The sequence below is a fragment of the Xyrauchen texanus genome, chromosome 39 (genome assembly GCF_025860055.1).
Source record: "Xyrauchen texanus isolate HMW12.3.18 chromosome 39, RBS_HiC_50CHRs, whole genome shotgun sequence".
Classification (NCBI taxonomy): Eukaryota; Metazoa; Chordata; class Actinopteri; order Cypriniformes; family Catostomidae; genus Xyrauchen; species Xyrauchen texanus.
In genome coordinates this window covers 16,788,148-16,806,802 of record NC_068314.1, presented here as the reverse complement: position 1 = coordinate 16,806,802, position 18,655 = coordinate 16,788,148, and the positions used below count along the sequence as shown (strand labels likewise).

Below are 18,655 nucleotides of genomic sequence, written 5' to 3'. Positions count from 1 at the left end.
CTACGGATCTCGACCTAGACGAAAGCATGGGATTTTTTTGCGCAAATCTTCTGTAAATTTGCACTTTTTTTGGGCATTGTTTCCACTCAGCTGTCATTTGCTGCTACTGTCAAGCAACTGTCGAATTAATGCCGAACACAACAGCGCTTCGTGTGTTCGCGGAGAGATTGACAGGCAGCAATTTGGCCCAATAGTTGCTGCAAGCCACTTATAATCGACCAATTGGTGAGCGAGAAGGCGGGGCTTACAAAGAGGGGTTAAAGCAATGCAAACATGCGCACATTCACAATAAAGTATTAAGACCAGATTCACATCATAATGCAACTACAGCCGAATCCCGGACATTTTCGCAAATTTTGAAATCCCAGCCGGACGCATTTTTAAGGTCCGAAAAAGAGGACATGTCCGGGAAAAAGAGGACGTATGGTCACCCTAGATTAAATGCACGAATGAAACATTTGTTTTCTTGTTTTTGGCTATTTCTTTTTAATAGAAAAACAAGCAGATACAACATACATTGTTGTAAAGTGATAAAGAGAGATATGTGATAAATGAACGGTTTATTTGTTATTTCGTTTTGAAGACAAAGACGAGAAAACGAATTATCCGAAGGTACACGGGCCATGTAGACATTGCGCAGTCCTGTTCTCATATGTTCAGATGGAGAATGAAATGTAGGGTGGGAGGTGTAGTCACAAGGCTCAGGTCAGTCTGCAGTCACATGGTTTGTGTTTGCAGTCAGTTCAGAGCGCTGGACAAACTTCTGTTACACACATGAAAGGCTTTCTTGAGTCCTGTGTGAAATAGGCTACTGAAAATCATACAGCGACTTTTAAACGCAAGAGTCAGGCAATAATGGAAATACCAGCCATAAATCTTAAGGTAATTTTTTATTTTTTTTTATTTGTTGCCTTTAATGTATTCATCGATTTTACTAAATGATCCGTCAATGACGATTAAAAAGAAAAGGGAACATTTTTACTTATCTGAAATCTACATTTTATACTTTTTAACTTTTTTAACTCTAAAATTATCTTTTTGTTGTTTGTTTTTTTATGTATTACAGTATATATGTATTTTGAAGTGGAGGACCAAAGTACTCAAAATTAAATAATTACAATTTTAATAAATAAATACATAGAGAAATAGTTAAACAAATAAACTCTAAAATCATTAAATGTATTATTAAATCACTAAATAAATAAACAAATGCCCCTTGTATTTACTTTCACTAGTTTGCATCCATTTTAATTTTAGCCAAATCTTTAACCCTGAAAAAAATTGGTGTAAAAGTATATGTTTACTCATAAGCTGTGTATGTGTGTGTGTGTGTGTGTGTGTGTGTGTGTGTGTGTGTGTGTGTGTGTGTGTGTGTCTTTGCAGGCCATCGTATTGGTTCATTGGTTACTGACAGTCTGGTGAGAGTTCTGGCTCATTTATATTACTCATTTCTCTTTTCCCCCCACTAGCCTGAGGAATTTCACCAGTTGTGAAAGTTTATCATCCAGTTCTCAGTTCAGCAGTGGTGGAAATACATTTTTGCTTTAAAATTAAGAAGTAAATATGATATTATATTATAATGGATCCATTACAAAAAAATACAAATAAATAAATCATCAATTAATCTCAGACAGGAATGTTAAATGTTTGTATTACTTCAGTGACAATACACTGTGTATTAACAGATGTGAATGTGTGTTTGTATGCAGGGCATGTTTGTTTCCTTGGCTTCCTTACTCTTATGTGTCAGGGAACATGAGTGTTCTTGCAGTGGGAGTTTGGGCTATAGCACAGAGAGACTCCATAGATGCAGTTTTAATGGTAGGTCATGATCTGTAATTTTTCACACATGATACTGAGGCCATGAAAGCATTTAAGGCAATAAGACAGGAAGAATTTTAAACTACTCAACATGTTAACTTACCTCCTTTTGTTAAACTTCATTGTATCCTTATAACTTCAACATTCATTGTAATATGATCAGTGATTCTTTGATTTCTTTATCACCTTTTGCATTGTGCAATTATTTGAATGACAATAAGCTAATTTCCCTCAATTCTCATTACTGTGCAGATTTTTTTTAAAAATTAAAACAGTTATGAAATATATTACTAATTATATAGTAACGTATATTTGCACTATGATAATATTTTGTGTATTTTCTTTATTGTATGCAGATTTTAATAAAAACATATTGTGTCCAGACAAGATCATTTTGCAATGCAGTATTACAGAATCATTGAAACTAAAAACAAACAACCAAAAAAAAAAAAACACACCTCAAACGTAAAATGTCTAGATGCATTACAGTAATGAAAATTCAGAATTTTTGCAATGCAAAACATCTTAATGATCCAAAAAGTAGACTATTATATGAAAATATATATATTTTGTTTCTTTTGATTTTGGAGTAAAATATGACCTGCACATATTCTTATTAAGAGTTTAGTTTAACAGTTTTAGTTGCAATTAAGTGTTTGTATTTGGTACAAATCTGTTAGCATTCCCTCCATTGTTGGGAGAGAAAGCCACACCTTCCTATCTATACGTTCCTGTGTGATTGTGTACGGTAAAATTGTCATATATCTGTCAAACATTGATTGATTGAAACATATCTGTATATTTGTCTACATAACTGTATACCTCTGCTCTCCTTCATTCAGTTCTTGATTGGGTTGGCTGTCACCATCATGACTGACATTGTCCATTTTGGATTGTACTACACTCAGCCTGAAGGCTTGTCCGTGAGCACTATGCGTGACACGTTCCGCTTTAGTGTGGGCATGGCCATCCTGAGCCTGATCCTTAAACCTGTTTCCTGCTTCTTTGTCTACCAGATGTACCGTGAGCGGGGTGGCGACTACAACGTCAACTTTGGTAAGTGGGTGACCGAAGGTCTAACAGAGAAAAAGTATGGCCAGAAGCATACTTTACGTAAGCATGCAAATGCAGATGCAAATGCTAGGTGTACGTTCATATTGAACGTACATAATCTGCCTTGAGTTGCTCAGGCAGTACCGAACCTCAGTACTCAAGAGGGCAATAGAGTTACCCTCAAATGTCTATGCTTTTAAAATGTTGCTATAAACATATTCACTCTAACTGGCTAGTGTAACGGGAGCCAGCTGGGACATGATAGCTGTGCGGTAACCTATGTGTAATTTTCACTCCCCATGGCCTCAAGAGGTGACATAGCAATTGACGCTAGAGGCTGTAGTCTTTAGCCTCCTCGTTAGTGTGCCTGCCTACCATGCTGGCTGACACTGGTTTGAATCCCGCTCTGAGCAGTTTGAGCAGGCCCGTTTATACTTGCTTATCAAGATTTTCTTCAAACTGTTGCTCCGCCATGACAGCTTGAAAGAAAAAACTGATTGTAGGAAAGACAGTTTATGCTAATGTACACTGTAGCTTGAACATGAATGCTTCTAGAATCGCTTTGTCAGACCGCAATTCGTAATGTAACACATATACTTGTTTCATTCTCAGCATTGTTGCTAGGTACGCATTTGCGTGGATTATGTGTCTGGCCTAACGGTGTCTGATACATTTTTCCATTGGTTTTTGGTTCAGAGTGTTTTGTGGTGCATGACCCTAGTTCTTAATTGAAACTGAAAGTTTTTCCATGAGGTTAAAATGGCTGCTTTGTTATGGTTTGTTCAGAGCATTATTTGAGCCTATTTTGAGCATTATGATTTTCTGGAGATTAAGTGTAGAGCACAAGCGAAGTATTTTTGTAAAAACAGCCAGACAGAATGAGAAGAAAGAGGAGTGAGTAATTGAGTTTTAGAGCTGGTCACAAGACACATGCCTTCACTAGAAAAAGACTGGAACATGACTGGGCTACAAGAGAGATTATGTCAGTGTTGACTCATTTCTCACTGTCACATCTATATGATGCCTGATGTTTGTTCTTTCGATTAAGTTTGCATTCACTTATATGCTTCGGGTACATTTCACTAGGCCTGTTATTCCAAGTTTTTTTTTTATGTTATTATTGAGCAAAATGCACAAAGAATTTCTAAAGTGTAGGGACAATTAATTCTAGTGGTACATTGTAACTTAACATGTGACAATATCAGTGCTACTTAAAGTGTAGGTTTTTAGGAAGTTGTTTTAGTAGTATTTTTGCTTTCGCTTCCCTCTTCATTTAAAGAGGATTTATCAGTACTTTTCTTGTTCTTTTCAAATAAAAGTGTTCAATGTGCTAAACAAAGGTATTACTGTAAAATTATATAGACTTGAGCAGTTGTTTCCTTTAAGAGCTTTATTTTGTTTTTATTTACCTGATTAGACCCTTAAAATGACTTTAGTTGGTATAACATAATGTTCAAGTAGTCATATAATAATATTAATATTAATAATATAATACTTTTGACTTGAATGAAACCAGTTAAAGGAATAACTCCCCCATAAATTCATTCATAGTTTACATAGTTTAAAATCACAAGTCCATCTTTTCATTACAATTGTTGTTGGCAGTGATTCAAATGCAATTACAGCCCAGTGATCACTTTTGCATGAGAGTGATCACTGGGCTGCCATGAACCAAAGCTTAGAGCTTTAGAACATCAAGGGTGTAGGTTTGGTTTGAAAGTTGGTAGGGACATATTGCAAGGATAATATTCAAAAGAAGAATCAAAAAAGAAAATGCGAAAAATTGAGTCTGGTACAATAGGCACAATAACATTATTACCTCATATAACAAGTCTCATTTCTTATTACTCTGCACCACCATATTAAATATTAGACTTTTTAAAATAATTTCTAAAGAATAAACAAATTAAGAACCAACCACTAGGGATCCACGTTTCACACGAACCACAAGTCAGTTACAGATCCGAAGGAAGAGTCTGTTGAAGCGTGGTGTGGTGAAGAGTGCAAAGCCTGGATGAAGGAGGGCAGTTGTATTCCCGACACGCAGGCAGAGACAAAGAAACCTCCACTGGTGATTCATGGGCAAACTGAAAGGTAACCACTCTTCCCGACACACGGGCAGAGACAGGCAACCAACAGATACACGAGACAGCACCAACTAGACAAAGAGAGCAAGGTTAGCCGCTTGACAGCACAAGCAATAATCTAGTGAAGACAGTGAGGGCACACAAGGATTAAGTAGGGAGTGCAATCAGATGCATCCACCTCCACCACAAACTGACTAACAGAGTCGGGCGTTATCAAAAAAGGTGCGATAGAGAACTGCTCCTTTATGTTGGAAAATGCGGCTTCAGCCCGCGGGGACCAGCAAAAGTCAATGCGGGTGGAGGTGAGATACGTCAAAGGTGCAGCGAGTTGGCTGTAGTCTCTAATGAATGTCCAATAAAAATTAGCGAACCCCAGAAATCTCTGCAATGCCTTTCGAGAATTTGGGGTTGGCCAATCAGAGACAGATTTACCTTAGCACGGTCCATACGCACTCTCTTGGATGAAACAATGAACCCCAGGAACAGAACTAACTGTGCATGAAAAGTGCATTTCTTTTCTTGACAAACAGCCGATTCTCTAGCAGTCACTGAAGCACCTGCCTGACGTGCTGTACATGGTCCTGGATATTCTGGGAGAAGATCAGTATATCGTCAAGATAAACAAACACAAAATGATAATTTTACGACCATCATTTACGAGCCCCTGGAAGACAGCAGGGCCATTGACCAATCTGAAAGGCAAAACCAAATATTTGAAGTGCCCCCAATGTGTGTTAAATGCTGTCTTCCACTCATCCTCCTTCCTGATTCAGACCAGGTGATAAGCGTTGCTTAGGTCCAGTTTCGTTAAGATGGATGCCCCCTGCAAGAGTTCAAAGGCTGATGACATCAATGGCAAAGGATAACAATTCTACACTGTATAGAGCACCGACAATCTATGCAGGGTCTAAGCAAACCAGCCTTCTCCACGAAGAAGTACCCCAACCCTGCGGGCGATGAGGAAGAGTGGATAAGTCGGGCTACCAGAGAATCATTGACATACCTGTTCATGGCCTCCCTCTCGGGAGCTGAGAGCGAAAACAGTTCAATGGCACAGACGTATGGGCGATGAGGAGGGAGGGTCGCAGTGCGGGACTGGCTGAACACTGCTCTCAAGTCATGGTATGTCAACAGCACTCTGGACAAATCCGCTCGTTCAAACTGTAATGAAACACGAGACTGGACAGGGGAGACAGCAGAGTTAAGACAATGTGACAAACATTGAATAAGAGCTCCAAGCGAGAACAGTGTTGGATGTCGAATCTAAATTAATAAATTTCATCCTGGACATCATTGGAAAGCCCATGCAAAAACAGGTCCCACATGGCATGGTTGTTCCACTCACAGGAAGTGGCCAGGTTGAGAAAGTCAATCGTATAGTCAGCGACTTGCCAATCTCCTTGGGACAGTCCGGATAAGACCCTCCCCACCTCTCAACCTTGGGCCGTGCGATCAAGTACTTACCAGAGTTCAGAACTGAAAGCTTCATGACACAGCTCAGATGCCTGTTGTCCCACATGGCAGATCCCCATTCACCCTTCTGGAGAGGAGCGTGATAACCCACGCGACCTTCATCGTGTCTGAGGCAAATGTAGAGGGCTGTAGGGTGAAGAATAGGTAACATTGAGACAGAAAGTTGCTAACAATAATTTACTAGGACAACAAAAGAGCTAGGACAATAATTTACACATTAATAATTTTACTGAGACTTCTAATAGTTGTTAAAATGAAAATAAAACATAAAATAAAATGTAAGTATTTTCTGTGTGGTAAAATTGCCTAAATATTGTTTAGGTCTTTCTGATTTTCTGAAAGTTGGTAGGGACATGGATCTATCATCCCTACCTAAATCTGCACCTATGTACAACATTACAAACTTTGATTGGAAGGAAAAGATGAACTACTAATTCCATGAAGCAGTACGGTGATGTAGCCTAATAATAAAAAAAAAAGATGGGATACACGTTGGAATATAAAATCACTGGTTTATAGTCAGTGATTGGTAAAATATTCAGATATATGCAAATATATTAGTAGTTTGAGAGTGTTGAAAGTTTTGGAGTGGGTGGTTGCTGCTCAGCTCTTCCATGGTAACCGCAAATTCTCTTATTGGTGGATCTCTCTTCAGGGTCATGGGTAGTGTAGTTCTTCACCAGGAATTTGGCTATAAAACATGATTGAAAAAAAAACATTTAAATAACAACACTGACTTGTGGCTTAGCCTTAGAGCATGTATAATTTCTTAACAATGTCAGATATCATTGTATGTTTGTTTTATACATTTTAAAAGATCATTGCTGAAAATCAGTTTTCTCTATGAAGAAAATAAATGGGATGTTTACTTCAGTAACCCTACTGGATTATTTTGATTTTTATTATTCCGATTTCTTCTGTGTTTTGTTTCTGTCCGTCTTGCTTTATTTGTGACTTCTGGTCTTAATTGAATGTCCTGGTCGCTGTCTGTCTCTTTTCTCTCTGCTGTCATCTGTATCTCTCCCTCAGACCTGGAGACCTCCGTGGACAGTCGTTGCACCACAGACAGTGCTGATAGCACATTGTTCGGCCGTCGCTACTGAAAATTTCCTCCTGTACTTCCTGCAATCCTTTTCAGCTTCCTCTATAACAGGAAATGTCATCTCTAAACTGCTGCGGTTTATTCAAGTTTATTTATTTTCTTGTTCTTTTATTCACATTATCACTGTGTGTTTATGTTTTCTACACTTTACCTTACTGTAAGTAGACCTGCATTTTAGTGTCTCCTGTAAGTCTTCTCTTATTCTTTGTTTATTTTTGCTTAATGTTCATAATCTGCGTATCTTTCTCTGTATGTATGTATGTATGTATGTATGTGGGTGTGTGTGTGGGTGTTTTTATGCTGTTTTTTGGTGTTTTTATTTTTGTTAAAGAAAGTGAGACATTTCTAGGGATATCTCATTGACAAAATTATTCCAGTGCACTGAGATATTATCTACCAAGAGATTCACAGGGTGCACGGTAATGCATTAGCTGCTCACAATATTCACTTACAGGAAATGTTCTCATGAGTCTCTCAAGCCATCAGAAATGAAGGACAAGTACATGTTTCATAATGGCATTGTAATTTTTATCAGCTACAAAGTAGATGCATGATAAACAAAATAATGAACTTTAATGATAAACTGCCAAAATTTGTGTTCATGATCTACTGATTGACGTTATAGGCAACTAGAGAGGGGAATGAGACAAACCCTAGATTAACACTAGTTTAAGTTGACTGTAATGTTATATTGTTTATTAAAGGGTTAGTCATCCAAAATTATCTAATCATTTACTCACCATCATTCCATCCCAGATGTGTATAACTTTCTTTCATCTGCTGAACACAAACAAAGATTTTTAGAAGAATATCTCAGCTCTGTGGGTCCACACAATGCAAATGAATGGGTATCAACATATTGAAGCTCCCAAATCCATATAAGGGCAACATAAAAGTACTCCAAATGACTCTGGTTGTTAAAGAAGGAGAAAGTGAGAGTGAAGGAAAAGGACTTAAATATTGATCTGTTTCTCACCCACACCTATCATATCATATGGATTACTTTTATTCTCCCTTTATGTGGATTTTGGAGCTTAAATGGCACCCATTCACTTGCATTGTATGGACCTACAGAGAAATATTCTTCTAAAAATCTTAATTTGTGTTCTGTAGAAGAAAGAAAGTCATACACATCTGGGATGCCAGCAAGGTGAGTAAATCATGAGATAATTAAGATTTTTGGGTGAACTATCCCTTTAATGTTATAATGAAAGTTATTATAAATGTTTATATTGTGGTTCCCTGGGTTGATCGAAAGTCTTGGTAGGGCGGTCCCTGGGTCTGTGATGGTTGAGCGCATCATTGAGCCACACCATGCAGAACAAAACTTTACACTTCTAGTTGTGTCTGGTATTTTCTGCCTAAATGATTATATAAGTGCTGAGACACTGCTATTGCTGCTACCTTACTTGCCAAACAGTGTTTTACAGGTTGCTAAATTATATTTGCCTGTGTTTGTGATGCAGGAAGGGAAGTGGGAATTGTTGTTTAAAGTTATTTATTGTGATTGGATTTCCCAAGTTGTGTTTTAATAAAGTTAAGAAATATATATATTTTTCCTAAATAGTTTTCAGTGCCTGTGGTTTTAGGTGTAATGTAATTGAGTGCAAATACCTCTTTGCCTGAATTGTACACAATGCAGTGAAAATGTAAGTGACCATCTCTTCATTGTTATTCTGTTGACATGCAGTGGGATTTGCTCAATAAATCCATCATGAGGAAATCTTCCAGCTGAATACAGAAGATAGGCAAGCATATTGCCTCCACACTACCTGTATAAATCCCATATGCTGCAGATAGGCCATGAGACACCGCCAGTATGTTCAATGTTTAGTCAAGTGTGTGTTTTATCATCTGTTCAGTCCAGGGAGAGTTATGCTTACTGAAGAACTGATATCATTGCCAGAATGTCTGTGCAGAACATGATAATATACAATCTTATGGGAGTTTTTGTTTTCTTCATCGTTTTATCAGAAAGGTGTTTACTTATTATGCTTTAATGTTACGTTATCATCTCTATTTTTACAGTGGCCCCAAAAGTACACTCTTAAGCCACACTTTAAATGAAATAATTTCCTTGCATTTGCAAAATAAATAAAAACAAGTGGTATCTGCAAATAAATTATGCTAGACCTTTTCTCAGAAATCTCACAGGTAGCAGTAACTATAAGGTAGTTCGTCACATTAACTACAAAGATGCAAAATACTTTTGTCTTTATTTGAAACGTATATCTATTGTTTCATATTTTAAAAACAGTTATTTTTATAAAATAGTTTACTTAAAATAGTGTTTGTGCCAGGAACAGTACTAGGATGTGATCTTTGGGGGAGGCATTTTGGTCTTTAGGGTGTGCAACTTTTTAATTCTTTGTTGAACCAGGGGGTGCTTTGCTTGAGTTGGTCACCCTTGATCATGTTTCAGCATTGGTCCGGGGTCGTCGGAAGTTTCAGGGTGGTGATGCCCCCCTATCACCCCCTTTTACCCGGCCATGGTTTGTGCTATCTTTCTTTAAAATAAATTCTTTGTAATGTAGTTGTACTGTATAATATAAAGGCATTCAAACATGTCAAATTAAAATGTGGCTTAAGTGTCCAAATACTCAGCTGAAAAAACAAACAAACAAATGTACCGTATACCAATGTTTATAATTAAACTAAACACAACTAATAGGACACTTCTATAATAAATGAATAGAATACATATTGATAAACAGCTGCAATTAGTAAATATTTTGCTTCAAAAAAACGCAATGACTTCGTCACAGGCTCAAGAGAATCAGTGAATCATTTATTTGAACTGGTTCATTTACATGAATCATTCAAACAAGGCAATTCACTAAAATGTGTTGGATTTCCCCTTGCAAAGTGGATTGGTAAATCCTTTGTTTTAACGGGGTTGCTTGTATGAACTGTCCGAACCAACTGATTCACTCATAAGTGTTTTGGACTTCCCTCAGGGTTTCGAACTGTCCCATATTAGCTGAAACAGTATGCAATATGGTTGAGCTGGGACCTACCCCTAGACAGATGGTGAAATGTATTTAAGGCATTGTGTCCTGTACTGAAGTGTCAAAATACTACCCCTTTTGTCATGCTACACCATTACTCATTGAAAAAAAGTAGTTTGGTAAATAAAGTAACCTTATTTTACAGTGTCCATTTGACATTATTATTAATCATTATAGTAATAACAATAACAACAAAAGAACGCACAGCTCTACAAACTTAATACACAGCAAATACTGTACATGTTGTTGATTAGCATTAATCAGTAATCACTAGGGCTGCACGATATTGGAAAAAACTGACAATACGATAGTTTGTTTTTCTGCTATGTACGTATATTTCGATATGAAAAAATAATGGATGACTTCACCAGATGACTTAAATAGGTCTATTTGAGAAGAATGAATTATTCTAGAACGATTGGGGTGATTTTGTAGGGAACTGCATCTTCATGAAAAATAAAATTGTCTTCTTTTACTTATTTTGGGTAGTTAATTTTATTATAATATTTAATACACTGTTTAATTCACCATGTTCCATTGTAATTATGTAATAGTCGTCTATCAATTAAGGCTAAAGCCATTGATCTAACATGTTATGATATTAATAATGCATGTTGCTTACCCTAAAATAAAGGGGCTCATTTGTGAATGAAGTGTGGTTTCTAGAAGCGATCCAGGAGATTACAGGATGTTTTATCTCTGTACTCCAACCAGGTTAAAACAGAGCACTACACTGAGGAAGTTTCATCATCACAATAGGGAATTAATGTGAATGACAAAATAAGTCATTTAACATTTTATGACATGACAAATTTAATTAAAAAACACTTTTTTTGAAAATAGAAAAGTAAAAAATAAACATCTTTTAATTTAAACCATTTGAAAAATTAAAAAAGCAGTTATATACCAACCCTGAGTTGTTTACAAAAATACAACATAAAATATAATGTTTATAAAACTAATTACTTATAATAGTTGCATGATGGTATTACATACCACTTGTCAAGCGACTGGATCATGTTTTTAAAACCCTCTTTGGTAACTGTGTTAATTGGTAGCCTACCATGACATTTGTGAGGTGAAATGTTATTGAATCTGTGATTTCTCTCTGCCATTTGGAACCTTTCTCGTATGGTGTAATACTGGCAAAGGCATAATAGTAGGCCGAAATAGTTTTTAGCTTTGGACAGCATTCAGATCTGGCTTTACACTCGTCATACAAAGATTTGTGGTGCTGACTTAAATGATCAAACAAATTGGTTGTGTTGCAGCAACAATTGAAGGCAATCTCGACAAAGTACCTGATTGTGGTCAACATCATCCTGTCTGTAGCTGAAATATATCCAAATAACTGATGATGCATTCCTTTTTGCAACAGAATTCTCAATTTTGGTATTTTTTGCGCAAGCAGAGCCTGCATGTCAACAACATGCAGCAACGAACTCCGTGTTTTAAAAAAATATAATACATTTGGTGTATCCAAGAACCCATAAATCTGAGTAAATTACGTCATATTAGACAGATATAATGCTAGTTTTCCTTTTGAAAAAATAAATAAATAAATATTGTAGACTGATATATGTTTACCTTAGGCTACTACATCGCACATTCTGCAATGTGACTATTGTTGATTGCCACTATGCAGACTACCGCGATGCTGAAACGATATATCGTGCAACCTTACTGTCAGTTGATTACATTTTTTAATAACGATTAATCGCATAATTTGCAGTAGTACATTGTGATTAATCAAAGACTCTGAAAGTGCTGAAATGTAACTCTACACAGTTCTTTTCCTGTCAAAATACATTTATTACCTTCTTAGAACAGAAAACAATATGTAGCAATAATGCTTTAATAAGATTTTCCAAACAAAGACTTTCAAAGCATAGGTTGAAATGAACTAAAATAGCACGAAGCTAACAATCAGAACAATCAGTACATTTGGTAATAACAATTAAGGTAAAATAAAGTGTTACACATTTTAAATCAATGTCATGTGTTGACATTTTTACAGCTCTAGTAATTACCTATGTAAATACACAGTAACATGAACACTGTAAAGTAAAGCTGCGTTCACACCGCCAGCTACTTTGTCACTACATGTCGCCAGTGGCAGGCGGTTAGGTCGCTAGTGGTGTGAATGGAGAGTCTAAACAGCACAGTTTCTTTACAATTAATATTATTATTCAAATATTAGGATCACGTGAGCTCTACCATCTTCTCTCGTGTTGGCTGTCGCTCCTGAAAGTCGCTCTTCATTTGCATAAATCTAAACATTTGTCAACTTTGTCGTGTCACTGGACATGCCCACTTCAGGTCACAGCGGTCGCCGTCTCTCGTGTTGCCGGAAGTCTCCAGCTCTCATTGAAAATTAATGAGATGAGCATGTTTTGTCGCTGCGTGTCGCTGGCAGTGTGAACGCAGGTTAAAGTGTGACTATAGCTTGTTACTGGAAAAGCAACACTAATTTGAAAACTACTGTCATGCTAGTGTATACTGATGCGGGGCTGCCCCAGGCTTCTACCTATTTTGTCTATACAAGATCTGCCTCTGCAAATATTTTTTGGGGCACTGTATAATGAAAAATACCAACTGGAAAATATTTTGGTAAGAGAACAGTTGCCCTCTTGCTTTTGCATAAATATGAAGAAGTTTAATAATTCAAAGTTCATCTTGTCTTTAACTTTCAGGTTTCCCAACAATAACTCGAAACAGAGATACCTACCAATCCATTGACCAGCAAGATCAGTCTGGCAGCACTGCCAACCCATTAGGCCAAGCAGAAGACAACAAGCCTGGACCACGTTCCTACTAAAACTGAACAAACCCAACATTTTACCAAATACCAACCAGTATGTGCAGCCAAAAGCCATCAGTGTTAGTTATTTAAAAAAATAAAAAAAAATTCAGAGAGATTATTTGGTTTTAATATTTTCTTAAAGGGGTAATGACATGAGGAATCACATTTTCATTGATCTTTTGACTTATAAGAGGTCATTGTACTATAAAAATGCACTGTAAGTTTCCGAACTCAAAACGTCCTCCTCATTGCAAAAAGATCATTCGTTGAAACCACGATGCCAAAATGACTCTCTACTTGTTCTCTACTTCCTCCACATTGTGATGTCACACTGTGGTAGACATTTGAATATGACCACCTCCATCATATCAACGCCTACTTTGCCTTATCACTTCCGAAGCCCTGCACGGAGAGCAGGTCAGTCAAGAGCAGAGAGCCAATCATAACAGTGAGTGTTTACTGTCAGGTCTTAAAGGAGAAGCAGCACCAAAACCAAGCGTTTCTGACAGAGGGTCAGAATGAGGGTGGAAAATTGTAATTTACAAATATATGACTGTTTTTTTTTGTGCATTAAAAGTGAAGCTTTTGAAAAAAAAAAAGTGAAAGGCGTGTCATGACCCCTTTAAGGACTTTAGCAGTTCCTGTTATTTTTAAAGAATATGTTGCTACAGACATTTGAGAAAATAAATGTTACATCTAACAGCAGGAAATAAAAGGCAAAGTTTTTGGGCAAAAAGGTCAAATCAACTTCACATCTGCTTTTCCAGGAGTTCTCATGTTTGGATCATGTAATTGAGAGGTCTGTAGGGCATTTCTATATTTGCTCAATACAAAAAATATACACTAGCATGAATAAGCTGTTTTCAAAGGATGACCCCTCACTTGGTTTGTGGTATTGAATGATATTCTCTATTTTCGGGCGTTTAGAAGCCTCCTGCTAAGTGTCCATTAGCCTTTATTTGTGAGGTAACTTGTCAACACTGTTCTTCTTTTGCAGTTTGTTTGTACTTGACACTATGGCCAAATGTATGTGGAAAATTGGACACTCCCATATGTGCTTTCAGTATTCCAATTCATCCCAATGGGGTTCAGGTCAGGGCTTTGTTCAGGCAACTGAAGTTCTTCCACACCAGATTTAGCAAACCAATTCTTCATGGACCCCTTCAGTAGGATCGTGGTCCAGGGGCATTGCCATGCTGGTACATAAAAGGGCCCTCCCCAAACTGTTGCTACAAAGTTGAAAGCATGCATTTCTCTGAAATATTAGTGTAACAGCATAAAGATTTATTCACTGGAATTAAGGGGCCTAGTCAAACCATTTCAGTAATTAGAAAATGATGTCCACATACCTTTTGCCATGTAGTGTTGTCATAGTTTTTAACATTTACCTTTTAACAAACCTTAAAGGATAGTTCAACCAAAAAATTAAAATTCTCATTTACTCACCCTCATGCCATCACAGATGTGTATGACTTTCTTTCTTTTTTTGAAGAATATTTCAGCTTTGTAGGTCTATAAGCAAGTGAATGGGTGCCAAAACCTTAAAAGTACATAGTGCCATCATAAAAATAAATCCATACAACTCCAGTGGATTTATGCATGTCTTCTGAAGCAAACTTCTTCGCTTCTGGCCAGCTGTGGTATGCACGGTCATAAGGGTGGACCGCCCCTCGCCTGACGTAAACACGTTGGCATGTCGATATCATTGGATCCCTCAGCTGGTCTGAAATCAGCAGGGGATAATGTTACCCAAGAAGCTTACATTATGCAAGAGGCAGCCTGTATTCGACCCTTATGACCATGCGTACCACAGATGGGTGGAAGTGAAATTTTATAGTTTTAAAATATTGATATTTTTCTTACACCTAGCGTTTCCTCTCAGAAGAGATTATTTAATCCACTGGAGTCATATGGATTACATTTATGATGCTATGGCCACCATTCACTTCGCATTGTATGGGCCTACAGAGCTGAATAGTTCTTCTAAAAATCTTAATTTGTGTTCAGCAGAAGAAAGAAAGTCATACACATCTGGGATGTTAAGAGGGTTAGTGGATGATGAGAGAATTTCCATTTTTGGGTGAACAAATCCTTTAAGTATATTTGCTGTTTGATAGGTACAGCAACATCATCTTTCAAAGATTCAAAAGTTCCTAAATGTTCAAATCATTTGCCATGTAATATGATCTCTATTTACAGTGTGATTCATTTGATTGGTCATGCACACTGGATTATGTAGTTGCTAAATTTAGTAATGCTGAACTTTGAAATCTGAGAATTGAGATTTTTCTATGAAATTCTGCAACCTCTAAATCAGAGGTGATGAAATGGGTTTTGGAATGAGATACATACATTTAAAGATAAATATGTAAATTAATGCTAAGCACATCCTTAATATGCAAAGAAATTACAGATGGTCTGTTATGAAGAAAATGCCAATATCAGCTTTCCAATTTCAACAATGTAACAGATTTCATTCATTTTAATTCACCAATGCCGTAGTGCACGTGCTATGGCACTGTTTGTTTCAAACCCAAAAAAGGTGCTTTCTTAAAAGGGTTCACCCATAAATGAATTTGAGGTCAACTATCCCTTTAAGCACAATCATGAGTGTTATTTTGTCAGCTATGTAAGCTCATATATAATATAAGATGTACTAGTCTATGACGTCCAATTGCAAATCTCACTGTTTCACTTGTAATAATAACCAAGTACAGATGCAGTGTGTAAATTTATTATTATTTTTGGAAAGCTGGATGGTCATAGTGCAAATACTTGGGTGCAATGTAACTTCATGTCAATATTTTCAAATATGCTTGTCTTTTAATTAGATTTTATAGTCCTCTTCATTTGCTAAGTGGTAGCAAACACTTTTTATTCCCACTGTTGTCATACCTACTTGGTATATTACATGTTGTCATAGAAACGCCACACTGCATGAAACATTTATTCATTTAAATTAGAATTGTGTTTTGGATAATGTTGCAGCTTTCATTTGCAGAAAGGGTCATTAATGTGATCTTGATGATAATGTTTCAAATAAAGGATGTGGTGATGATTGTTATTTCAAAGATTAACTGTGTTTTTAGGCCTCTACACCAGCATACTTCCTTTATATTGTCATCTGTTTTTGGGTAGGGTTAGGAACCAGAGATGATTTTTAACAGTTTGTTTAAGATATCTATGAATATTGACCTTGCAGATTTTCAAAAATATCCACACAATTATGGTTTTTATGTTATAGGGTGAATAAAGGAAATGTGGAACACTTTGTTCCTGTGGAAAATGTAGAGGAACGTTTTTGAATGGCTTTTTAAACATTGTTAATGATATTGTCTGAGGGGTTAAGACATATGCCATTGCAAACTTCACCAATTACATATTATCAAAAAGTGTCCCACTATATCTCTATTCATCTTATATTAATTATGTTTTATCTCTATAACTCATTTCAATTCTCATTTTCCGACATGCTTAAACACAAATTGACTTATTTATTGTAAAACTCATGCTGTTGATGTAATGTGTACATGAAATATTAATTTCAAAAGCATCTTCTCTTGAACTGAAAGTGTTTCTGGAATATTCTAATCGTAATACAAATTATAAAATTACCAGATAATATTTGAATATTTTTTGTTACGTTTTTGTTTTATTAGAATGTCAAATAATACCCTATTATTTCATTTTGGAAACGTATACATTTTTATAACATTTTGTCCTTAATATCACACTCAAATATTTTTCACACACTTTTATATTTGGGGTTCCTTGATATTACAAAGTTAACAAGCTCTGGCTTAAAGCACTGAGACATTTTTTCATTCATTTGGTTACATAATGTGATTAAGCAATCCAATGCAAGCTACATTTTAATTGCTGTTAACAAAAACGCAGATAATCTCAATCGGCACAATGGATCATAACAGACTGGGCCAAATTATTTTACAGGACGATTCTGACTGATGTTCTTTGTTTCAATACTCATTTATGGTGAATGCTGAAATAATTTTTAAGAAATAAATCAAAACAAAATGCATTGAAAATTCCTTTGACCTGCACTGAAGTTGACCTGCATTAACTGTGGAACAGATCAACCCACTCTAAATTATTTTCCGTGAGCATGTCAAAGGCAGCTTTGCTTACGTGTGATTGTAGGCAAAAGGTAGACTTAAAGTTGACCCCTAAAGAAATGAATAAATAAATAATAAAATGAATCTGTTTAATAAATAAATATGTTTCAAATCATGTACACTCACATGAGATGAAGATTGAACTTATTAACACAAAGCTGTTTTACTCTTATATTACATGGAGCATTGCTGCCTCCTGGGGGCCGACGTGTTGTGATCACTTGACAAGCCAATTCTACTTGAAGGGATAGTTCACCCATAAAGAGAAATTCTCTCATTATTTATTCACCCTCATGCCATCCTGGATGTGTATGACTTTCTTTTTTCTGCTGAACACAAACAAAGATTTTTAGATGAATATTTCAGCTCTGCAGTTCCATACAATGCAAGTGAATGGGTGCCAAAATTCTGCAGCTCCAAAATGTACATAAACACATCATAAAAGTAATCCATAAGATTCCAATGGAAAAACCAATATCTTCTGAAGTGATGTGATAGGTCAGGGTGAGAACCAGTTCAGTATTTAAGTCCTTCTTCTTTTGTTTTGGGCGATTTGCATTCTTCAGTCATATCGCCCCTTACTGGACAGGGAGGAGAATTCATGGTAAAAAGTTACTTAAATATTGTTGTTTCTCACCCACCTAAATGTTCTAAAAACCATGCAGTTTTATTTAATGTATTCCTTACCGGTTCCGGGTGAAAAACGACCATAGTAGGACAATAGGAGGGTTATGACACACAAATGACCAACCTGGTTCCTATTTAAAAAACTCTATAAATGGTTCCATGGTGACATTTTTTGTATTTTCAAAAATAACAGATTTAAGCATCCATATGCATAGGCCAACGAGTCCTGAAAAATTAATTTCAAGGGGCAACTGTTCTCCCTCATGCAAGATATAATGAAGAAAACAAAATGATAAATAAGTGTAATGAACTATGATGGGGTGAGTTATCTTCCTCAAAACCTGTTTCAATTTTTAATCCTATTCTTTCTCTAATAGGCCTATACTAATACAGAATTCCACATCCTTAAATATCCTAATGTTCTTCTAATAGTATATTTGTCTACATTATTTAAGGGCACTATAATTGGGTTTAAGACTAAATCAAATAAAACACTGCAGTAGAAAAAAAGACCTACCAGTCATCGTCTCATCATTATTATAATAGTA

At 36.3% G+C, this 18,655-nt stretch overlaps 1 protein-coding gene across 2 annotated transcripts; it reads left to right on the top strand.

Moving 5' to 3' along the window:
- Positions 1-737: 737 nt before the first annotated feature.
- agtrap (angiotensin II receptor-associated protein) lies at positions 738-16,872 on the top strand. Of its 2 annotated transcripts, none has more exons than XM_052111332.1 (5): positions 738-882; positions 1,384-1,418; positions 1,710-1,821; positions 2,664-2,877; positions 13,238-16,872. In XM_052111332.1, the coding sequence occupies exons 1-5, from the start codon at positions 856-858 to the stop codon at positions 13,360-13,362; spliced, it is 513 nt and encodes a 170-aa protein (XP_051967292.1). In that variant the 5' UTR covers positions 738-855; the 3' UTR covers positions 13,363-16,872. The 2 variants fall into 2 exon arrangements, with proteins under 2 accessions (XP_051967292.1, XP_051967293.1); XM_052111333.1 differs by lacking the exon at positions 13,238-16,872 and adding an exon at positions 7,464-8,267.
- Positions 16,873-18,655: the final 1,783 nt, after the last annotated feature.

Bases quoted from the DNA above. Each gene is read 5' to 3' on its own strand.
- agtrap (XM_052111332.1), top strand. From the start codon at position 856: ATGGAAATACCAGCCATAAATCTTAAG. The intron at 883-1,383 runs GTAATTTTTTAT...GTGTCTTTGCAG, and splicing joins TACCAGCCATAAATCTTAAG to GCCATCGTATTGGTTCATTG. The intron at 1,822-2,663 runs GTAGGTCATGAT...TCCTTCATTCAG, and splicing joins CCATAGATGCAGTTTTAATG to TTCTTGATTGGGTTGGCTGT.